This window comes from Ictalurus furcatus, chromosome 21 (genome assembly GCF_023375685.1).
Source record: "Ictalurus furcatus strain D&B chromosome 21, Billie_1.0, whole genome shotgun sequence".
Classification (NCBI taxonomy): Eukaryota; Metazoa; Chordata; class Actinopteri; order Siluriformes; family Ictaluridae; genus Ictalurus; species Ictalurus furcatus.
The window spans coordinates 10,542,801-10,567,112 of NC_071275.1; the positions used below are offsets into that span (position 1 = coordinate 10,542,801).

A 24,312-nucleotide genomic window follows, 5' to 3' on the forward strand; every position below is an offset into this window, starting at 1 on the left:
AGATGCTAATTGGCAAAGCGTGCACAATCTCTCGCACACACCTTGCTCGCTCTCCCAGGAACTGATGCCCTCAATTAACTTCAAAGTATTTACAAACTCTGAACTGCCACAATTCATACGAGGGCAGAATTACGGCAATAAATTACCTAAATTGACAGCGCATGAGTAATAGGTATTGCTTAGAGCACATTAAGCTGGCCTGGGGCCGCATCGACTGTACGAAAGGGGATAGGAATAGCTTTGGGGACCGCAGCAATCTGGCTACGATCCCTTTCAAACGAGCAATCAAACAAGCTCTCTCGCACGCAAGAAGACTTGAAGGAAATGCACCTATCGACTCCTGTTCGCGCGGTAGACCAACCAGCCTCGACCGGATCCGAGCGTCAGCGAGACGCGCTCCTGGATTTGACATGAAACAAGAGTAATCGTTCCTGCTCAGTTTTAGAGACAGTGATACTATCACTTACACTATAGCAGCTATAAACCTGTATATATTTTGTTTTAAAGCTAATAATACAAAAAAACAAACTAACCCAGAGCTTGTCGTGTTACCATAAACTCCTCTGTCCTGAGCATGTCGGAAAGGCCTGACACTGGAGGCTCCTTCCGTAAATGTTAAAATAAACCTCTCCACGCAGAAAACTTCACCTTCAGGAATTATTTTACTTTATTGATTGATTTATTTTTCAACGTGGCGCATCTGCCGTACAAATCCCCGTGTATATTTAAAAGAAACAACAACAACAACAAAAAAAGAATCAACACCTTCTGACCAATCGGAATCCAGAATCCAGGAAGGATTCCAGGATGCCAGGTGAGAAACGTTTCTTCATAACTGAAAGGGATTCAGGCACGAGCAGAACTTTTGAGATCTTTTGAGAATGTACACAGCTTCTAGGGTATGACCGCCACCTAGCTGCAATCGCAAACTCCTACGCATACGAGGAGAAAAAAACGTGTCTCGACTACCTCCGTCGCGTCGTCTGTCTCGCTCTCCTGAGTACACGACGCTGTTCGCTAATCACGCTTTCCTATCATCTTGAGAGCCATGTGAGGAACTCGACGGAACTACTTCAGTCTTGATGCTTTCATGTCCCTCGTGAGGGAGGAAAAGTTCTCCAGGTCTCGCTGAACGACCGGAGAATCAACTTTTCCTGGTGTGCCTTCTGTCTGACGGCGGTATTAGCATTTTAATTTTGCAGTGCCAGGTGCTAGATTGGAGAGAGGTAGGGAGATGAATATTTCAAGGTGTTCACACAATACCTGCAGTGGATTCGAGAAAAGATTTCATCTCCATCTCAAACAATAACCAAATTGGAATCGTCCTCTGTGCAGACTAAACACACACACACAAACACACACACACACACACACACACAGTTTATTCTATTTACTGATTTAAGTGTTTGACAGGGAAAATAACCAGGACATAAATCGCTGCGTCTGCACATATTAATCTTTTTTTTTTTTAATCTGCTGGACCTGCCTTACAGGTATCGACCGAGCGTGTCGGTGATCGGCTGTGCGTTAACGTGAACCGTACGTGTGTAAGGCGTATGGATCGTATGGATGCACGGCGACGGCGGTGTGTGTCAGGGTACAGATATAAACCGTGCATTGGATTGTGCGTCGTGCTGGTATCGAGTTTTGACCTTGAGCCCCTTTTTTTTCCTCCTCTTTCAGGCGGAGCCAGGAAACGTACGTGCGGGAAGACGGATTTGCAGATTTGGAAAGTGAATGTGTGCTGTACTCCATGACGAAGAGGAAATCAATGGTTTAATGAGTTTGGAGGTATAAATTTCATGAACGCTACAGGCTTATTGCTGGGGTGTGAAGACTCTCGTTGCTTTATTTCACATCAATCGGCTTTATTCTACTGATTTATTTATATCTGTGCATGCACACACACACACACACACACACACACACACACAATACACACACACAATACAGAGCGAGACTACCTGCTAGTGACACATTGAGCTTTGTTACAGAAATGAGCTGCTTTACATTACAACTGCGCTGATATTGACACGTACAGAACTTCTCGCTTTGTTATTTCGCAGCTGAAGATCAAAGCTGCATTCGCAAAGCATCCTTTTCCAAACAAAGCGTGCTGGACAGTTTTTTTAAAATATAGATTTTCTAGATCTACAGCAATAGGTACATCATCACGCCCACTTTTGTGATTTTTTGTCTTTGCGTGAAATAAGAAACAGTGAATTAAACGACGTGACACTTCAACACATGGGCGTGAATCAAACCACCAACCCTGAGATTAGCAGACAAATGCTCTACTACCTGAGCCACGTCCTCCTAGAGTATGTACCTCAGGAAGTGCAGGTACACACACACACACACACGCACGCACACGCACACACACACACACACAGAGAGACAGAGCAATTAAAAGTGAAATGAGTATACTAATATTTATCTAATATTCTCTATTATGAGATTACAATCAGGAGTGGAAAATACTTTTTTTAACACTATTTTTATTTTATTTTGTGAACAACTATCACAAAGAATAAACACATCATGTCACTGATCATCCAGGTCCCGACACACTGTATTAATAATCAAGCGTGTGTAAACTTATGAACTGGTTCATTTGTGTAAATTCAATAAAAAAAACTAAATGCTATTTAATGATCCCTCTTTTTATTTTATTTTAAATTATGAACATTTTGCAGATTCTGCAAGGGGTGTGCAAATTTATGAGCACAACTGTATAGTGATGTAGGAGAGGAGAAATCTAAAATAGTTTAATAAATATAAATATGGTTTAATCTATTTCTGCGTTTCATATCACGATTAGAAATCTCTGTGCTCTCGCGATGTATCTTATATCCGGCAACGCCTCCAGGGTCTGGACCAATCAGGTTAAAGAGAAACGAGAAATAAAAACACATATTTTCAAGAGCACAAAAGGAGCGTCAGCAGTCATCACGTACTGAACAGCCGCCTCACCTCACAGACGGTGTGCGTTCTGTTCATACTGTCAGTGCTTCACTCTGTTCGATGATGATCCTGAGTGTCTGTGTGTGTGTGTGTTTTGGTTTAAAGCAGATGCACATATGGTTTTGCTAAAGATTTGACCTCCGTCTCAGTCGGTGCTCCGTATTAATGTCTATTAAATAAAATAAATAAACATAAAATCCAACACTCTTGCTGCCTCTCCATTTTATTTTTCTCACGGTAGTAGAGCTGCTGTTGCTCACGGCATGCTGTTGGTGCTGCTGTAGCTTGGCAACAGGTCTCTGTAATCACCCACGCACGCACATACGCGCACATACACACACACACACACACACACACACTTTCCAATACATAACAACAAAACCAACAACAACAACAACAACAACAAAAAAACGCATTTCATCTTGCCAAAGGCAATAAATTAAAACTGGAGAGGAATAACCTCCCTTTCTCTCTCTAGATTTCTCTACACTGGTTTGTGTAAAGGGGGGATGCCATGCACCGTGTGTGTGTGTGTGTGTGTGTGACAACCATCGACTGTCACTTTGCCAGCTCTTCTGTACCTGCATAACATCCAACATGGCATCTGACAGTGTCTCTCTCTCTCTCTCACACACACACACACACACACACACACACACACACACAGAGTTAAACGTTTTAGTATGATCTTCCTAAAGTAGGAGGAGCATTACCGTAATCAGACACACGTCGTATATAACACTTTGTCTACTATTATATGCAGTGTGTAAAGTGTGTGTAAACTTGTTATGATTCAGCTTGGAAGGACTGTGTGTGTATGTGTGTTTGCTCGGTGTGTGTTTGTGATGAGCCGACAGCTGAGCTGTCACTAAAGTGAAATAAGTAACACGCTGGCAGGATGCAGTGCGCTCGGGAGAACATCAGGAACATACATGCTCATGATGAAAATAAAATCATCAGACCAAATCCAATCATGATATTGTGTGTGTGTGTGATGTGTGTGAAATGAGACACGATGCCTAGACCTCTACAGGGTACATATATATATATATATATATATATATATATATGCACCCTGAATTGCATTAAAGCTTTTATTTTCAGCTTGTCGAGGTTATTGTGTATCTGTCAATGTCTATTATTGTTGACTTTGTATATATTGTGAACATGTTTAAAATCATAATCTACATGTTATGACTGTCGCCGTGCAGCCTGCAGTTATAAAGCAGAGTGCTTATGTAAGGAATAACCCACGACAGTCTGCTCGGATAGACGTAAATAATCCACGCCAGCGTGTTGCGAGAGGTCTGGAGCGTGGAGCGGTTCGTTTCATTTATTAATGAGCGGCACGCTGTGTGGTTTAACAGTTCATGGTTCGGCTTAATGTTGTGGAACGTCGGTATTAGGCCCTGGTGTTAGAGTTCGTCTCCGAGTGATCCTATCACGAGTGTCCAGTGTCTCCAGTGACAAACTTGTGACTGGATTTCGTGTCTCGTTTCCACAAGAAGAAGGGTTTCACGCACATTTATTACTCCAGTCTTACGCTGCGTTCATTTTCAGGCAGAAACCCACGCGTCTTACGCGGTACAACTGTAAGGGTTCATTTCAAAAATGTCGGCCGTGCGGTCTGCTAATGAAACGTGTAAATGAATGGAAGATGCGGAGGAGTATGGGCGTCTCCTTTTACCCGTTAACCTAGTGGTGGAGAACGCCACCGTTCCAGTCTCGCAGTGATTACGTTTGTCGGTCGTGGAACGTCTGAGCAGTGTGGAAAGATTTCCCAACAAACTCTGACATAATCTAACCTGGGCACGAACTGTCGCCATGACGACGAGGCACGTGTCCCTCCCTGCGAGCTTGACAGAAACGAAACCCCGTGCGCTAGGCGCTAGGTGCTAAACCGTCGTTGTGGGTAAAATGGCAGATTTCTGGTCGAATCTGAGAGAAGAGGATAAATGACCTATTGGTGTGTTATTTAAATAAAATTGTTCATTTCGACCCCTGATGAGAATCATCTGCTCCTGTCTTGTGGTTTTAATCGATCGGGATCGTACGCTAACCGTACGCCGTTTTCTATACTGTGTTTCGTGACGTAAGAAGTGAAATCGAAATGTTTCTAACGTAGATTTGTGTAAAAAAAAATTGTCCGTAACTTAACGTATGATCTAGAAATCCAGCGGAAACTGGATAAACACATGGCATGGCTGGCAATCGAACCTATTTTTGTGTGTGTGTGAGATTCTATCATAATGTATTTTTGTATCTAGCTTTTACCAGTCTGTGTGTGTTGTGTTTGCAGGAGACCCAGGGCTGTTTCATAGCTACATGGCTGCACTTCATAGAATATGTATATCTATCCTTATGTATGGGGGTGTCGATGTGTATCTCTGTATGTGTGTGTTTGTGTGTGTGTGTGTGTGTGTGTGTGTGCAGTGCTCTAGGCTGTGTTTAATAGCTGGCCTGGCTGCAAAGTGCATGTGATGATAGATAGCATTGTGTGACCATCATTAAGCAGGCTGCTGCCCAGGGCACCGCACTAGCACACACACACACACACACACATACATTTCAAGGGCAATTTCCCTCACACACGCTTAGGGCTTTATGTGCGTGGACACCGAAATGTGCGTGTGAAGATGCAGTGCATTAAAACCTGTAAAGCAGGCCATCTCCACCTGCCTACACGTATCATTAGAAAGCAACGGGTCATCCAGCAGCACACACACACACACACACACACACACACACACACTCCCAGGCCGCGCCGTCTTCTCCATGTTTATGTCAAACTTTGCAGACTAAGTTCGAGAGTGCTTGTCTAAGGATTGGTTGTTGCCTTTATTAGCCTAATAAATATGATTATGGGGGTTTGGGGGAAGCCTGCATCAGAAGATGTCTGGATGCCCGGCACTGGACTCGTGATAACTCTGGTGCCAGGCTGTTTTCTTTCCGATAAACTGAAACACCGAGTCGATAAGATCCAGACGTTTCACCTGCTATCTTCCATCGGCTGTCTTTAGAGCACATAATGGAATAAAAGAGCCGCGTTCTCAGAAAGCGCTTTCAGCACGCGCAGAGAGAGAGAGAGAGAGAGAGAGAGAGAGAGAGAGAGAGAGAGAGAGAGAGAGAGAGAGAGAGAGAGAGAGAGAGAGAGAGAGCGCTTCTCAATCGAAATGCTCTGGCAGTCCTGAGGGGGCGGTGTTGGTTAAAGGAAGGGGGAAAATAAATAAATAGATAACGAATTAAAATAAATAAAATAAATAAATAAACAAAACTAGAAGGAAAATCCAATGCATAAAATTTGATTCGCTGGCTTATGAAGAGTGGATATTTGATGGCTGTGAATGTATGTGTCAGACTAAATCTGCATCAAACACCTGGAGAAAAAAAAATAAACGTGTGTGAGAAAAGCGGACGTCTTAAGGGGAATTTCTTTGAGAGAAAAAAATATATTTTTGACTAGTAATTCAGAAGCAAATATTATGCCGACGTATCTATCTTCGCTCTTTCTCTCTCTCTCTCGCTCTCTCTCTCTCACACACACACACACACTCTGAGCTCCCGACAGGCATCTGCTACGGGACTAGAGATCTCTCTTAAACAAATGGGGAGATGTGAGAGATTTGGAATCGGCTGGTTGCGGCCTTCTGTGTCGTAATAGGAAATTAATTGAGGACATCAGTGTGGCATTAATCATTAAAGCACTGATGCTGAGATGGCACTTTACTGAGCACGACTCACCGCTCGCATCGCTCACATTAAAAGTTTGCTAGACGCTCCACGGAGACGAGGAGTGGGGGAAAGAGCGAGGAGGCGGGGGTGGGGAGGGAGAGGGAGAGACTGTGCATATACGCGAGAAATTGAGTGCTTGTGTGTGAGAAAGACGTGAGCCGTGTGTGATGTACTGTGATGCACATTTTTTCCCTGCCTATAATCAGTTACGGTGTCGAAAATGTGTCTCAGATGGCAGCTTGGGATATAAACTTGCTCCGGTCTGATATTGGTCGTAAAAAAAAAAATAATTAAAAAAAAAGGATTCAGAACTTTTTCAAGCAGTAAATGTGGCTCGAATCTTATTAATACACTGATTAATTCAGCTTTTCAGATGAAAAACATCACCTTCCTTACACGGATATATAGACAGCGCTGATATTAAGAGTTTATGTCATTTCTACGATAAATATTTCATCCAAACGCGTGTAATACTTCGAAGAAGCGGCCCCTACAGGATTCCGCGATCGCAGAAACTGACACAAAATCAAGCGAACTGCGCAGTATTCAGACGCGCTTGGCGGTTTTTCGAGACGGTTTTCCGCGGATTTTCCGCAGATTTGTGGCCAAGATGCGTCGACGTGTGACGTCATCGATAAGCCCTCTTCGACTCACGTGCGTCGAACATGAGTACAGCTAAAAGCTCTCGTTTACCAAGAAACGTCGCTGCGAAAGAGCGTGTGAAATGATTTCGAGCTGTACTGTATAGCTACCGTGACTATACTGTAATCACTGTAAAACACAACGAATCTTTAACTTTACCATACATCTAGGTTGCTTAAAACGTTTTGCTTTCAGAGAATCACTCATTTTTCCATTTCTCATTTTGTCATCAGAAGACATATTAAAGAAATAACGTATAGTACAGTCGTATTAAATAAAGAAGAAAGCTAGCCAATGCTATAAAACGACAACCTACAGTAGCTAATGTTTGCTAGCTAGCAAGCCTGATATTTTAAATACACAGACCCCCGAGTGAGACGTGGCGCTCGGAAATCATTCTTTCTGAAATTCAGAAATAAAGTGGGGATGCTACAATGATTTTTTTAAAGAGCAGAGACGGTTCCTAAATTTAGAGAAGACAGCAGAAACCGTCGCGATTACAGCAGTTAGGAGAGACAACTGGTCCGTCTTTGCATCTCCGCTAAGTAGCTAACTATCATATCAGGCTTGCTAGCTAAGAATTGAAAAGGCCTAGCTGGCTAGTCGGCTAACTCGCCTATTTTATGTTGCATCAGAAAACTAGCTAGCTAAGATGTACTGTCGAGATCTAGGTGATGTTCTTACTGAGGAGTTGCCTATCATGGACACGTTTGGCTCTCTCTCCCCTGTCTCCCCCGTCTCTCTCTCTCTCCTCTCTCTCTCTTTCCTCTATCTCTCTCTCTCTCGCTCTCCCCTGTCTCCCCACCCCTCTCTCTCTCTCCTCTCTCTCTCCTTCTCTCTCTCTCCCCTGTCTCCCCCCCTCTCTCTCTCCTCTCTCTCTCTCCTTTCTCTCTCTCTCTCTCTCTCCCCTGTCCCCCCCCCCCTCCTCTCTCTCTCCTTTCTCTCTCTCCTCTCTGACAGAGATATTAGCTGCAGGGGAAAAAATCATGATGCAAATCATCTATTCTCCTCTGCATTTGATTTTCATACACAAGGAGGAAATTAGGATGCATTAGGAAAGTGTGTGTGTGTATGTGTGTGTGTGTGTGTGTGTGTGTGAGTGTACGTGTACACACACACACACATTCTCACACACTTGCTCACAAACAAACCCACACACACATTAAATCTCTCTCTCAAACACACACACACACACTTTCAATCTCTCTCTCTCTCACACACACACTTTCAATCTCTCTCTCTTTCTCTCACACACACACACACACACACACACACACACACACACACACACACACACACTTTCTCCTAAACCTTGTATTACTGTTGTAAACAAATTAGCCTCTGCACTGCAGACAGTTACAAATGGAGACCCTACTGTTCTGTCTGTCTGTCTCTCTCTTTCTCTCTATCAATGTCACACATGCTCTCGCTCTCTCTCTCTCTTTCTCCCTCCCTCATGAGGAGACAGATGTCAAAAGTGTGTGTGGGTGGGTGGTTGCGTACACACATGTGCGACACATGGCTGAATGTCAACTTTGATACGTCAGTAAAAGAGATGACGTCATCAAAAGCAGACATCTTCACAGACTGAAGTAGCATTATTTAATGGCCTCTGTGGGTCAAGAAAGATCCAGAGAGTGAGGGAGAGGGCCTTCCCCAGTCCACCTGTGCCCTACACACACACAGACACTGGTGGTGTAATGCAACTCCACTGTCTCTATCTGCATTTGGATTTAAACCTGAACTGGGTGTGGCCTGAGGTTTTTATTTATTTATTCATTTATTTGGAAAATTTGGAATGAATATGCATACTCTCACAGTTCCTCCACCTCGGTTACATCACTTCAGATCATAACCGCTTTGATTATTTTCATTCTTAAATGATTTAAGATTTGACGATTTCAAGATTTGACGATTCGATGTTCGACAGTCGATGCACCGGCCTGCGATATCGTCTAACGAATTTATTTCAATCTTCTTTCCCCCAAAACATAAACAAACTAGTCAAACCTCAGCGTGCTTGAACTCTGGAACGTGCACGACGGGTTAATATTAACGTGCTTGCTTTAATACGTTATCGTTTCCATAGTAACACCTCGTACACAGGGACGTGTACGGCACGTACTGATACCAAGACTAATAATGAACAATAAAAAAATATTTTTGTAAAAAGGGTTGATGTTTAAGAAAGAAAAACGCACAATCATTCGTGTCCTTTGCAAAGTCTTTTCTTTTTACACTCCATTTTTTCTGTGAGGGAACGACTATTTATCGCGGCTTTAACGGAAGTTACAACGCACTCGCAGCATTAAACTTGAACTAAAAAGCATTAAAATGTGCCACATGTTGTTCGTTAATTAATTGGTGACACTTTACAACAACAGGACATGAATATTCATGCACTAATACCGGAATAACTTAAATATGAACTAATGGTGAGTTAAGGCATGTATTAACCAGAAACTAATGAAGAACTAACCTTAACTACAACGTGAATCTTATTCATTCATGTCTGAATAAGTACATGTGAGTACATGTTTGTTATTTAATGTATTAAACAACAAACATTAACATTAAATAAAATTAACTAACATTAACTAACATTAACTAACGACGTTATTCTCGCATGAATTCACAAGGTTAGCTCTTCATTAGTTCCTGATTAATACATGTCTTAACTCATCATTAGTTCATATTTACGTAATTCCGGTAATTAGTGCATGAATATCCGTATATTGTTGTTGTGGGAAACTGCTGAGGTCTCCGCGGAATAACACGCTCCAGACGTCGTTTCTCTCGCTTCTCATCTGACCGCTCGAGAAAAAAAAACCTCGCGCGTGGGCTAATTTTTGACGGTGCTGGTCCAGATGCACGGTCTCTAGTCTCGCAGATGCCAAGGGAACCTTTCTGAAAAGTAATATATATAAACAAATAAACAACAACAACAAAACAAAACACAGCATGCCTCCTATTCATACTCTGTTCTATGTGATCTGTTCCTTCCAGATAATATTCATATTTGGTTACAAACAGACTCACCTCTGACAAACAAACAAACAAATAAATAAATAAATAAATAAATAAACAGAATAAAAACGAAGGAATCTGTGATGTTCAGTCGTCCATGACGCATCCTCTAATCTCCCTGATGTTTAAGCTGTGGCACACGGCCGAGTAAAACCTCCGTCACAGACGACTAGAGACACGAGGGGGTAAAAGGTCGCTCTCAGTCTGCACGCCATACAATCTGTCCTTCACCTACTCACAAACTGGACCACACACACACACACACACACACACACACACACACACACACAGAAGGACCCTGAGCTCACCCCACTGCCCAGCCTTCATCTCACGGATCTCCTAAACAATATGGAAGAGAAGAAAAGATCTAGAAAGCGAAGAGGACATGCATCTTTCATGTGGACACAAGGGGAATAGAGGACAAAACAAACAAACAAACAAACAAACAAAAAAAACCCCAAAACGCTTACTGGCCTAAACGAGAAGCCGGGGTGCGTGACAGCCTTTTAATTGCTTCATTACCGTAATTAATTTGCTCTCTTTTCAATTAGCGCTGGGGCTTTATTTATTTATTTATTTGTTTATTTATTTATTTTTGGGGTGATGTTTTTCAGCTGTTTTCCTTCTCCAACTCTATTGTCCTTTTTAAAAAAAAAATATTTCTCTCTCAAGCACAATGTGTGCTTTATTGGCACGACTGCTTAGTAGTAACGCGACCAAATATATACAGTATGCACACGTATTTTACACTGATGTGCTGTCGAAGTCTCGGACCTTTCTGATTGGTCAGAAGGCGCGGCTTTGTATATAATGTGCTCGTTCTAATACGTTATCGTTTCCGTAGTAACAGCGCAGCATGTAGCGCCGCGTAACTGTCGATACGGTGAAGCTTTCTGTAAGGAGATGTTTATTTCACGATTACGGAAGGAGTCCCGAGCGTCGGCTCTGGGTAAAGCTGTAACTTTGAAGCTTTCTGACATCTTTTTCAGGAGAGACGAGTTTACTCTTTCGTCTCGTTCCACTTCAACAGAGAGAAAGAAAAAGACCGGCTGGTGAAGGAATGACTGTTTAAAAGCTGCTATGATGTAAATCACAACAGGAACTACGCTGTCATTCAGCAACATTCAGTGTAACTATGAATGCAGGAAAAACTGTACGTTGTATAATGAATAAAATGGAACGCTGGCACGTTGCTGTGGTGAAAGAGGAATAAAGCGCTTCAGGATGTGCGGTTCCAGGGAAATAATCAACTCCAGCGCAGTAACAGTAACTCGGCTTTACCATGCCGCCCCATGGTTGATTGTTTTTCTATAACAACACAACACAGAGTGTTTTATTCATGGAATAATGTGTATATGTACTGTATAACGGACCTGGCGATAAAAGCTCTGTCTCTGTTGTGAGACACAATGTGTGAGGTGAAGGATACTGAGGTCTCCAGGTCTCCTGTGGTAACAAGTCAGGAATGAGCTTCTCTGTTCACACACGTTTCTATTTGTCTTTCTCCGTTCTTTAATAGCGGTCAGGTTCAGGAATGCATTATTTAACACGATGCTCGTGTCTTCGTTTTTCTTTTCACTCACACTGTCCCGCTGAGGACGTGGCTGCGGAGTAGGGGTCCTGGGGCAGTGTCTGCAGACTCCAAAGTGTAGCACGTGCGCGAATGTGTGTGTGTGTGTGTGTGTGTGTGTGTAGAGGGAGAGAAGTAATGGTTCATCTAGTCTGGGAGGTTGGGGAGAAAGTCGGTGCTAATAACACACTGGCACCAGCGTTGGCCTCACCCGTCTGCGGTATCAGACAGAGCAGTCTCAGGAGGACATGCGTGTGTGTGTGTGTGCAAAATATGCACAAGTGTATCTTCTACAATCGCACAACTGTCAGGGCCAGCATTTTTCTCCCCAACCAGCTCTACAATTCTCAGAGTAAAGAAAATGAAGGCACTTCATGTATTCTCGTGTATCTGGATTCATGTTTATATTCTTGATTGCTTCTCATGCTCCATTTTGAAGCGCTGATGTTCCCTGGTATTTCCTGAGTCTGAATTTGAAAGGAATTCTAAATTCCTATAAATTCTCCCAATATTGCTCTCCGGTCTCTGGGCCGGTTGGCTTTGGCGTCGATGGGATTCAGACTCTCAGTGATCTCTGGACGACAGGGCGAACGCGTTTCTGTTGCACCACTTGGAAAATTTCCTAAGACATGTCATGTCCACACAGCGACCTCCAGATCCTGGGAATAATCTGCTCACGATTAACCACATTTAAAACCGTCACGTTTACAAACCGCGTGCTTCGGGTAGTTCAACACCTTTCTGGGTGGTTGTGGTTCAGGTGGTAGAGCAGGTTGCCTACTAATCGTAGGGTTGGCAGTTCGATTCCCGGCCCACGTGACTCCTCATACCAAAGTGTCCTCGGGCAAGACACTGAACCCCAAGTTGCTCCCGATGGCAAGTTAGTGCCTTGCATATACATGCTATATAAGTGCAGACCATTTATCATTACTTTCTCAGTCTACAGTGCATAAAAACACTTGTGTTCCCACGTCTTACGTTTTAAATCCAAGAAGCCCTACCTAAGAACTTAAAATGATAACATAGTTTTTGCTTGATTCATACATTTCTCACTCATTGCACAAATCCCTGAGTGTTATTTCGTACCGTTTGTCGTCTTCGTTGTTATTCTAAAATCCAAATAAATAAATAAATACAGATGAGCAGCGGTATGCGAAGTGTATCCCATGCATAGCGGAAAAGCAGGAAGGGCAGGAGAGGGAGGGAAAAAGAAGTGAAGTCCGTTGTCCTTCCGCACCCTGTCCGCGCTGTTTGCTTGCTTTAACGCTCGAGCGACTTCGTACCCTTCGACGGCGGTAAATAAATTCCCTCTCATAAAAGATGCAGGCGACACACTGTGCTGTGGTAAACAGTAATCATGTAGCCTGCCGTTCAGTCCGACGTGACTAATGTGTGTCTTTCACGTGTGCACCGGTTCAAGTCAAACGTCTCAATGAATAAATAAGCGCGTTTTTACCTGGTGCTTCATCACCGTCGCACACATGCACTTTATACGCTTTACACCTTACGCTTGGCATCTTGGTGAACAACGTGCGTTTCATGTGGGAAAATATTCCGTCACATCCCTAATAAATATGACGTTAACTATACTGCACGGTAGTGGAATGCGATTTAAGGTTGACCGTATAGTACGTTGCGAGGTTTTAGGAAGAAATGTGACTAATGTGAGATGCAGAGAAGGGGGCGGGGCTTCCAGACATAATATCAGAGAGTTCAAAAGACCTATGCTCTCGACTCTCGATCGCTCCAGATTCATACATCGATTGGCTCATCTGGGGTGGAAAAGGACGGAAGAACTTTCGGCTTATTTTTGAGAAAGTTCCAGCGTAGTGTGACGTTAAAACACGTGAAAGTTGGCAGGTCTGAAGAGGTTATGCTGGAAAATCTCGATCAATAAATTCCCCGGATTTTTTTTTACTGTTTTTTGTTTTGCCCTCCATCTTTCTCACATCCTGACTAAAACTGATATATCGCAGGAGTCTGGCTTTTCAGCAGTTTGTATATTTGTGTACGTGTGTGTGTTTAGAGGGAGTCTGGCTCTGTACGTGTGTGTGTTTAGAAGCACTGTCAGGCCTCACTGGAGCGATCAGCACCATGCCCAGTGTTCTGTGACATGCACACACACCTCGCTCGTTGCTAGCCAACTGAAAAACAAGCTCTCTTTTTTACACTCCTCGCTTTAACGCCAACACGCCGTTAGTGTACTTGGATTGTTCTGTGCAGTTAGACTATTATTGACAGCTATTCATTTGTGAAATCTGAGCTCAAGTGATTGCTCTGGTGGATGGGAGCGTATCGATCGGGTGAAGCAGCGGCTGGAGCAGCGGTAATCATGTCTAAGAGCCGTGTGTCAATCGACTGTTAGCTTCCTTTAATTTCACCGGGGTTCCAGTAAACATAGCGCAGGTGGTATATAAACACGCTGCGTGGTGTAGGTGACGGTCTGGATGACGCGGCGTGAAATGCAGACGAGATGCTGTTTGCTGTTAATAAGCTGCCTGAGGTTTTATGGAGTTGGGGAAAGTGAGAGGAGGAACGGCCGTGCGCTTCAGGTCTGTCGCTGATGTGCTTATTCTCGCTCGCGGCGATCAATCGTGTGCTTCAGACAGGCCGAGTGGGGAGAAAACTCTCCATAAATCTATAATCATTCTCAAACTGAACCGCGTATATTTATTTATTTATTTAGAAAAAAAAGGGACTGCACACTGTGTTTGTGTTTAGTTTTCTTCTAAGATTTCTGCTTTCTTCAAGACACCTCATCCACAGCAGCCTTCTTCTGCACAGGGTACGGAGGCAGAGCCGAGACACAGCAACAGAACATTCTAATACACACACACACACACACACACACACATTTTGCCTCTGGCAATCAGAAAGAGAATGAGTGAATGTGAGGGAAGAACAGCAACATTCCTTATTCTCTCCTTCAATCTGTGCTAAACCTATCTCATCTCTCTCTCACTCTGTCTCTCTCCCTCTCCCTCTCTCTCTCTCTCGTGCTCTCTCTCTCCCTCTCTTTTGCGCTCTCTCTCTCCCTCTCTCTCAAGACAGATAGACTCAAAGACACATAGATAGATAGATAGATAGATAGATAGATAGGCAGGCAGGCGGACAGACAGACAGATGGACAGACAGGCAGACAGACAGACAGATAGACAGGCAGACAGACTGACAGACAGGCAGGCAGACAGACAGACAGACAGAAAGACAGACGGAGGGACAGACAGACAGGCTGGCAAATAGACAGACAGGCAAACAGACAGACAGAAAGACAGACAGAGGGACAGACAGACAGGCTAGAAAATAGACAGACAGGTAGACAGACAGACAGGCAGACAGACAGATAGAAAGTGGTCTTACCTGGAGCAGCCAGTAACACCTGCGGTGGAAGGTAGGGATTATGGAGGAGTGGACATAACACCCGTACAGACACTGTGAAAACACACACACACACACAGAATTACTCAACACATACTCTCTCTTCTTCCTCTTATTGATTATTACATTCTCATTGATTATTAATGCAGTTACTCATCCACAGTGTACAGAGAAGAGCATGTGAGCATGTGAGCATGAAAGAAAACCATCTCACCACCAAGACTGCAATAATAACTCTAATTTAATCATCATCATGATTTTTGGCTTCCCCACCTAATTAAACATGATGAACTGTGATTATAGAGAGCAGAGCTGGAGTTTTGGTCTTCTCTTTGGTTTGTTCAGTATTTACACGGTGCCTGTTGTCTATTAGGCTGCATATTATGGAGCACTAATGTAAATAATTGAATACTCCTTTCTATCAGACTTTTTTGATCATTATATCATTTGAAGCTGACACATTTACAAAGTAATTCATTTATATAGTGATTCATTTACATAGTGATTCATTTTGATACGGATTCATTTACATACTGATTTGTACGTTTAGATAATGACTTATTCACATGTTGATTCACTTAGAAAATAATTCAAACATTTCGATAGATTCATACGCTTGAAAAGGGATTCATTTTGATAGTGATGCATACATTTAGACTGTGATTCTTTTAGATAATGATTGGTTTAGATAGTGATTCATTTTAGATGGTGATTCATTTTAGATGGTGATTCATATAGATAGTGATTCATTTTAGATAGAGATTAATGTATAAAAAACTTATAGGTTTGACGCAAAACTCTGAGCGGGTGGGGGCACAAACAAAACATTTTCTTAATTTACATTTATATTTAACATTTATATTTTCTCTAAAACTTAAAACTGTTATTTTACATGAATCACTATCTAAAAGTATCAGAATGGCCTCAAATAGAAAAGAGAATGAAATTATTTACACTTGGCAGCCCGTAGCATATTGTCATATTGGTTTATTTATTTATATAGAGTTTAAGTATGTTTGTCCTCAGCATTATACGATTATTACCTAATGTGAAGCAGAGACAAGGATTTAAAATTGAAAGTAAAATTATACAGATTGCACATTTTTGAAAACTGGCCAGCTTCTATAGAAGATACTGCTGCAGAAGCTGTACTGTGTGTCCAGTGCAGTTTGCAATCTCTTTAATAAACAGTTCCTGAATTTTAACAATTTTAATAAACAGTTCCTTAAATGGCGGAATAATTTTTGAGTTCAGGGCTAACAGCACCCTGCCGATCCTAGTGTCTCTGTCCTTCCCTTCATCTAGTGTCCTTCTGAAGCTAGTCGATAGCAGGCGATCAACTCTAATGCTATTTCCAGCTGGGGAATATGTGAGAAGCCAGCTGCCCAGGCTGCCGCTCACCTTAAACAAGCTCCAGATTATGGGAATTAATTGAATACGAGGGATGAGGTTTCAGTCTCGCTATCACGCATTACAGCACACTCAGCAAGTCAGAAAATAGAAAGCGTGTAAATGAAAAGACTCGTTTCCAAATATACACACCGCATGCGCAGATACATCTAGAAACATTGTACAAATTTATGGAGCAGGTCTTGGAAAGTCATGGTACATTGTCATTGCAATCTGAATTAGTATAACACACACACACACACACACACATAGGAGAAAGTCTGTCACTCTGGTGAACAGGTGCTGGGGTTTCGCTCGAGTACACCTTTCTAGACACGTGAGGCATAAAATCAAAACACGTTTTCATGCTGCCGACTTTGTTTACCTCCTATTATAGCACCATAATCCATCCTGAGTCACACACACAGCATGCATAAACACTGCACATTCCTATACACACGTGATATATAAGGCACAAACACTCTGTGTCATGACGTCATAGGGAAACAATCATCGATGGAGTGGTGTGATGAAGCGGAGTTCCTGTTATCACCTTTAAGTCGATTGCAGCAGTGTTTTATTCCTCTTACACCACAGAACCTGCCTATATTTACATAGTGATTCATACATTTACACAGTGATTCATTTAGTTACTCATTCATTTACACAGTGATTCATATGTTTAAATAGTGATTCATGGAGACATTTCTGTAGTGATTCATTTAGATAGTGATTCATACATTTGGATAATGATTCATTTAGATAGTGATTCATACATTTGGATAGTGATTCATTTTTGATAGTGAGTCAAACATTTGGATAGTGATTCATTTTGATAGTGATTCATACATTTGGATAGTGATTCATTTTGATAGTGATCCATAGATTTAGAATAAAAATAGAACAAAATTTTACAATAAAGGTAGAAAAGGTTCTGACATAATGTATCTTGGTTTATTTTTTTATATATATCACAAAAAACCTGCCATTTGAACTTTTTAGATCCCCTATATAAACAGCATCACTTTTTTCCTCTCTCTTGAAGTTAACGAGACAAAAAAGCGCAGCTTGTCGTGCTAAAGAGAAACGAGACTCCGTCCGTAAATGCTAACAAACATCTCCTTACAGAAAACTTCACCGTATCAGCGATTACACCCGTTTTTAAATCCATTTAGTTCCACAATATGATCAGACAATATGCTGCTTAATGATCCGTAGATGGTTTGTATAGGGTCTGGTTTAATAAAGTGTTACAAATATATACGTAAATATCATATTACCCAATACACACACACACACACACACAGCAAAATCCGCAGTATTGCAAACAATGTTGAATATGAATCTTTTATAGCAGTAGGTGTTACTTCGACACGGTAGGTGTTTTAAACACTGAGAATTTCACTGTGAACACACACACACACACACACACACACACACGCACACACCAACCTAAACTGGAATAAACAGTGATTTATGCACCGTGTGCTTACCCTCTTGCACACATGCAGGGAAACAAATTAGTCGTTATTTCTCAATAAACATGGCTAACAAACTGTCCTAGACATATTGTAAAATATTTGCTGTTCTAAATATTAAAAATACTATATTGTTTAAAATATTCTGCTCCAATTTATTGATCAATTGCTTAAGGCGAGAGCGTGATAAAGGAAGCGAGAGCGAGCAGAACCTGTCATTTCAGAACTAAAGAATGAATCGGTTATTAAGTGGATCGGTTACATAAACGTGACAAAACCACGACAACGCTGTCGGCGTGTTGAATCTGCATCCTCGTTCAGCTCGGATCACGTCTACGTCTAGCGCAAGGATACAGTCAACACTGCTGAGTGTGCTCCCGTGTCCTCTCTCAGCTGCGCGACGCTGGCTGCATGGGCGTGTTTGGTAACAGTGTGATTAAGAAATGACAGCATCAGAGGCTATTATTTGCCGTCTGGGCCCCAGACAGATGCCAGAGTCTCACACGCTGGGCAATTAAAGCCTAATTACATTCACACGATTAGATCAGCCCCAGCATGGTGTCTGAGAACAGCTCCTACGCGCTGTAACATGCTTTCACGGACGGATGTGAGTGCATGAGTGTGCATACACACTCTCATACTCACACACAGCAGTCAAGGTGCCTTTCAGCCTTTCCTTACAATCTTTAGTTTCTGCACTTCCTGGTTAAATCTTACATGTAGTTGAAAAACGAGAGATTAACTCGCTTCTACGATTAAGCTTATCCATATTGTGACATCACAGAAGGTGTGGCTTCACCGTCTTTCAAGGTAACTGTGTAAACACAATCCACTTTGGTCTCTGATGTATTTGGGGTTTGAGGAAATGTAGCTTGGAGCACTGAAATAGACCCAGATATGATATTGAACTTGAAAGCAGGCCTACTAGGGCTGTCAAATTCCTTTACAAAACACAATCAGATATTTTAACTACTTAAAATATCGTGAAATTGAATCTCATTAATATAAAAACACTAGCAGCAGAGCTACACCATGCGTTCATATCGCGTAAACAACAGAAGGTGTTTATTTGTGTTGCTTTCTTAACGGAGGAAATTCCCAGTAAAGGAAATGCCTTAATTACATTACAAAGCTTGTTTTTTGTTTACGTATTTAACCACAGCTGGTGATATTAGTTCTGAAATTCTTTCTACAGAAGCCCAGGTAATTTAGGGATTTGAAATGTTCATCATTTCCAGCTCTCTCTCTCTCTCTCTCCAACTAACTTTTTCTTTAGTAGAGACTTTACAATGAGTAGCCTGAAATAACAGAAATGAGTTAGAGCTTATGAATTAGAAGAGAAATAAATATAAAAAGCATCTACTGTATGTAAGGAATTAAACTTGACGAGGCACACTGTTATAGAAAACTGCGACTGTTACCGCCCCAAAGTTAAACATTTTCTTATAAATTTCCCTTTTTTTCCTTTCAAAACCACAAGGGGTAAACTCAAAGTGGAGACTCCGTCCATAAACATTAACTAAACGTCTCCTTGCAGAAAACCTCACCGTATCAGCCATTACGCACATTTTCGTTCTGTGTATGTGGCGTGTCCGCTAATTCGTACGAGTCCCTGTAAACGAGCGTGTCGATATAAACCTGTGATTCAAGCTGCTGTTATAGAAAAAGCTCCTTCTGACCAATCAGAATCAAGGATTTACAGCGCCGTGGTACAAGTGCATTAAAGTCCGTTTGTAGCTTTACAGTGAGAGCAGGCTGCGATTTGACTCATTGTGAATGTACAAACCGACCTCTTCACTGGATTGAATCTTATCGTAGGATTGCGGTTCAGAGATCTCTGTTGTTGGACCGGTCTGGTGCTCCTCATTGATTGGCTTTAATGAATTGAGTCTGATGCCACAATTATTTCTTGGTTAGAGGAATAGATCTGACGCGCCATTCAGGAAAAGTTCTTCACCAAGAGAACGACCCAATAAAGCAGAACAATCCGGGGTCGATAGTCTCGTGTGGCAGGCTGTTTGTTAAAGGTAATTGAAGCTACTTTAGATTGAAGTATTAAAAAAAAAAAAAAAGTAGCTCCTCAGAACAGGACTCAAAAAATACGGGTTAAAAAGTGCTACTGTGAAAATCTGAAAATCTGACTTCAAATCAGGCGTTATGTTAAGTTTTCTGTAATGAGAAAGTTTTCAGGACAGAGAGGTTTGCATTTTGTGGTTTCTTGGGGAGAGAGGGAGAGAGAAAGAGAGAGATTTTCTCTTTTTTTTTTACTTTTTGACAAAAAAGTTGACTTGGTGAATTTATTTGTTTATTTATTTTTTACTAGAAGGTAACTTTTATGGAAGGAATCTCCAGTGAGAGAGAGAGAGAGAGAGGGAAAGAGAGAAAGAAAGAGAGAAAGAGAGAGAGAGAGAGAGAGAGAGAGAGAGATTTTTTTATTTTTTTACTTTTTGTCAACAAAAACCCTGGAATCATTGATGTAGTGAATTTTTTTTATTTTTTTTATTTTTTACTAGAAGGTAACTTTTATGGAAGGAGTCTCCAGTGTCAGAGATTTGTAACATCACAGAGACAGAGAGAGAGAGAGAGAGAGAGAGAGGGAGACTGATGATGGAACAACTGTTTATAACATAAATGATAGCATGGAGTTGTTTTGTGGATGTTCCACATTACATGTAAGAATAAATATATAAAAAGTGTGTTGTGTTGTTATGTGTATTATTTTTGTATAATCAATGGTCCAGAGTGTGTTATTCCGCTTATATCACAGGTGATTTGCCAAAGATCACAATATTTCATTTATTACTGAACAACACAAAACGCTTTTTTTTATCAGTTTATACGTTGATGTAATGTTGTGGAACGTCTCTCCCTCTCTCTCGCTCTCTCTGGAGACTCCTTCCATAAAAGTTCCCTTCTAGTAAAAAAATATTCACCACATCAACGATTCCAGGTTTTTTGTTGTTGTCAAAAAGTAAAAAAAAAAAAAATCTGTTTATTATTAGTCTTAGATCATGTGTAGTGTCCGCTGTACAGGTCATTGTGCTTGAGCTTTTACTATAGAAACGGTAATGTATCAGAACGAGCTGTGTGGTCATACATAAATAATGCACACCTTCTGACCAATCAGATTCGGGAATTTAACTGAAACACGGTGTATAGGGACAGACTAGTGATGCTGATGAAAAGAGATAAAAACGAATCTGAATCTGTCAGAAGGAACAAGGTGTGTGTGTGTGTGTGTGTGTGTGAAGACCTGCTATCCATGGATGTTAATGGCAGCCCGTAGGTGGAGCTGGGCAGAGCGCCAAAGACATTAAGTGGAATTGAAAAGCAGCCTCAATCAGCAGGTTTTATCAGGTTGGAGTTCCTGCTCCTCCTCCTTTTCTTTCTCTTTTAGGTTCAGTGACTGGGGCATGACGTCATTCAGAATAAAAAAAAGAAAAAAAAGAGGTAAAAGTAGGGAAGCAAGTGTCCCGGCTGAACGAGGATGGGCTTTAGTGATAGCGGTCAGCAGCGAAGGAAGCAGTGCTTCAGGGTGGTGCTGAGTGTGCTGTCGTTCCAGCAGCACCTGAATGAGGGGTAGAGAACGCTGACGAAGCGGGACGGATTTCACAGAAGGAGTAGAAGGAGTTTAAAAAAAAACAAAAAAACGACCACGCCCATTCCCCTGTGCAAACTCCTCCAACCCAGGAGCCCAAACAGAATCATCTGCAGGTTTCAGTTAATAGACACCACTTTGGGGTTCTTATTTAACAGAGAACCTGCAGGAGAACCTGGTTCTACAGGTGATGTAAGCTACATCACAGTGAACCTTTACCAGGTGAAGAAACATTTATTTATCTATTTAAATAAATACATGCACTGAAAATCTAGTTGTTGGGTGCTATTAGAATTGCACTGTTTACTTTGAAGGATTTACACAACAGCTTGGAATGTTATCAAAAGTGTAAAAATTCCACCAATTATCATTCATCATTTTGAGAAATATGCCTGCAACACAGCTCTAATTTGATATCTGAATATAGAAAAACATATTGTGAGTCCATGCTTCAGCTCTAGTATGGTTTGTTTTGGCAGATTTATAAAGAAAACTGATGTGCGAGTTATGATGACGCTTATAGTATAGACATTATACTAGAAAACAAGCATTTCAGGGATAAGTGGGTGGAGCTAAGGCGTCAATGTTGCTAAGTTACAGATAATGTAATGTAATGTAGTCTTGAGTGAACAAAAACAGTGAAATTCACTTACAGAAATTCGGATTTAAATATAGACTCATATTGAACGTGACGAAGGAAAAAAACAAATGTCCTGAGACGACACGAGGAAGAAGAGAACGGGGTAGTGGGATTATAAATAAAATGTAATTTTGCAATTGAGTGTTTGTATTTTTTTTTATTACTACAGTTTAAGACAAAACATTTTCGAGATTCTATTTCTACAAAAATCTGAAAAACGTTATACATGACATAAATCATAAACGCAATTTCTGTCTTGCCTTAAAGCCTTCAGCATGAGTTGAGAAAGTGGCACGTCATCGTATAGCTTGATGAATTGTCTCCGTACTGTACATTGGTACTTTTTGCTCTACAGAGCTTCAGGTGATCAATTAAGAAAATCTACTCCCAACCTGAGAGCCCTGCAAAGCCCATAAATCACAATTAAAATATTTACAGGTCCGACCCCCTAAATGATCTGTCTGCTGGCTAATATTCCCACAGCTCCACCTGTGAGGAGAGGAGGGATCAGATGGGAAGGAAAGAGTTCGGGAGAGAGGAAGAAAGCAGACCGAGGGAAGGCATGAGAGAGGAACCGGGAGAGAGAGAGAGAGAGAGAGAGAGAGAGAAAGAGAGAGAGAGAAAGAATGAGGATTTGCATCTTTATACAGTATGTGAATAAAGAAAATGAGAGCAGACACAAACCGAACTGTCATTGTTGATGTTTTGAGGGGGAAAAAAAGAGAAAGCTTCATATTTCATGTGCATAAGAAGAGGAACAACAAACCCTTTTTTTTCCTGGTCCAGTGCTTAGAAAGAGATAAAAAAAAAAAGGCTATTTGTATTCTAGTTAGTTTTGGCCTGCGTGTTTGTAAATACGGACTCTTCAGCAGCCGCTTAATCTTCAACTACACAAACGCAAAAAAGAGAGTGAGAGAGAGAGAGAGAGAGAGAGAGAGAGAGAGAGAATGGAATTGATTTTCATATATGGCGTAGTCGAACAGGTTCTGCTCCAGTTATAGTCTTGGTTTGTTGTCTAAAGCCTCCTTTACTTATCTCACACCTCTAACCAATAAAAGCTCACGTTCTGCTGAGACGGCAAAACTGCAGCTAGGAAGAAAATAACTAAGTGGTAAGACAGAAACAGAGACAGATTGGGGATGTTTGCATTTTATCCTACAGCACACTGGGGTTTTCGGGGCAAACAGCCTCAGGCCTGCCCACGGCAATGAGCCTCCATGACCCCATATTTAACATGAAACCTTATTATGTCTTTTTAAAACCGGTGAAAGGCTTTTTAAGGGGTTCCTGACTAAATGTTGTTTCACGCGTTGCATTTTTTACTCAACTGCCAAAACTTTTGACATGCATAATACAGGTTAAAGCATACAGGTCGTTGAAAACAAGCGATGTTTGTTGGTAAACGAGACCTTTTAGCTGTACTCGTGTTCGACGCACGAGACTCGAAGATGGCTTTGGTTGAACGTGCGTCGTGACGACATCACACGAAGCATCTCGACCTGCGGTTATTTAGAAAAATTTGCAATATTCGGAATATTACGGAATATTCGAAATATTACGTGAAACTCTTTCGGTCAAACTGCTTCCAGTCAAAGATCCACAAACCCACATTATACAAATCGATGGTCTGGGATCTTCCTCATGTAATTCGACATGTGTTATGGCAGAGTCTGTTACAGAATTCGGCCAAGATTTTGCTGGGTTCATCTCATACAGTGCGATAAGTAATAACAGTCATAACAGCACGCTGGTATCGCTTAAGTCAAGTCACATGAACAGCTAAAATTCTCTTGAAGCTACAGTGAAGGGAAACATCGGCAGAGTTTCACTGATATTTATTTCAAAAGCGTTACTGAGAATAGCAAATCTAATCTACAGAGCAAGCTCGGAGAGC

At 41.6% G+C, this 24,312-nt stretch overlaps 1 protein-coding gene across 1 annotated transcript in view; it reads right to left on the minus strand.

Annotated features, from left to right (window-relative positions):
* LOC128624869 (calmodulin-binding transcription activator 1-like) overlaps positions 1–24,312 on the minus strand; it is a 254,009-nt gene that overhangs the window by 35,306 nt on the left and 194,391 nt on the right. The window contains exon 6 of the mRNA XM_053652693.1: positions 15,296–15,367. Within this exon, the coding sequence (XP_053508668.1) occupies positions 15,296–15,367 (72 nt within the window). The remainder of the gene's footprint in view (positions 1–15,295; positions 15,368–24,312) is intronic.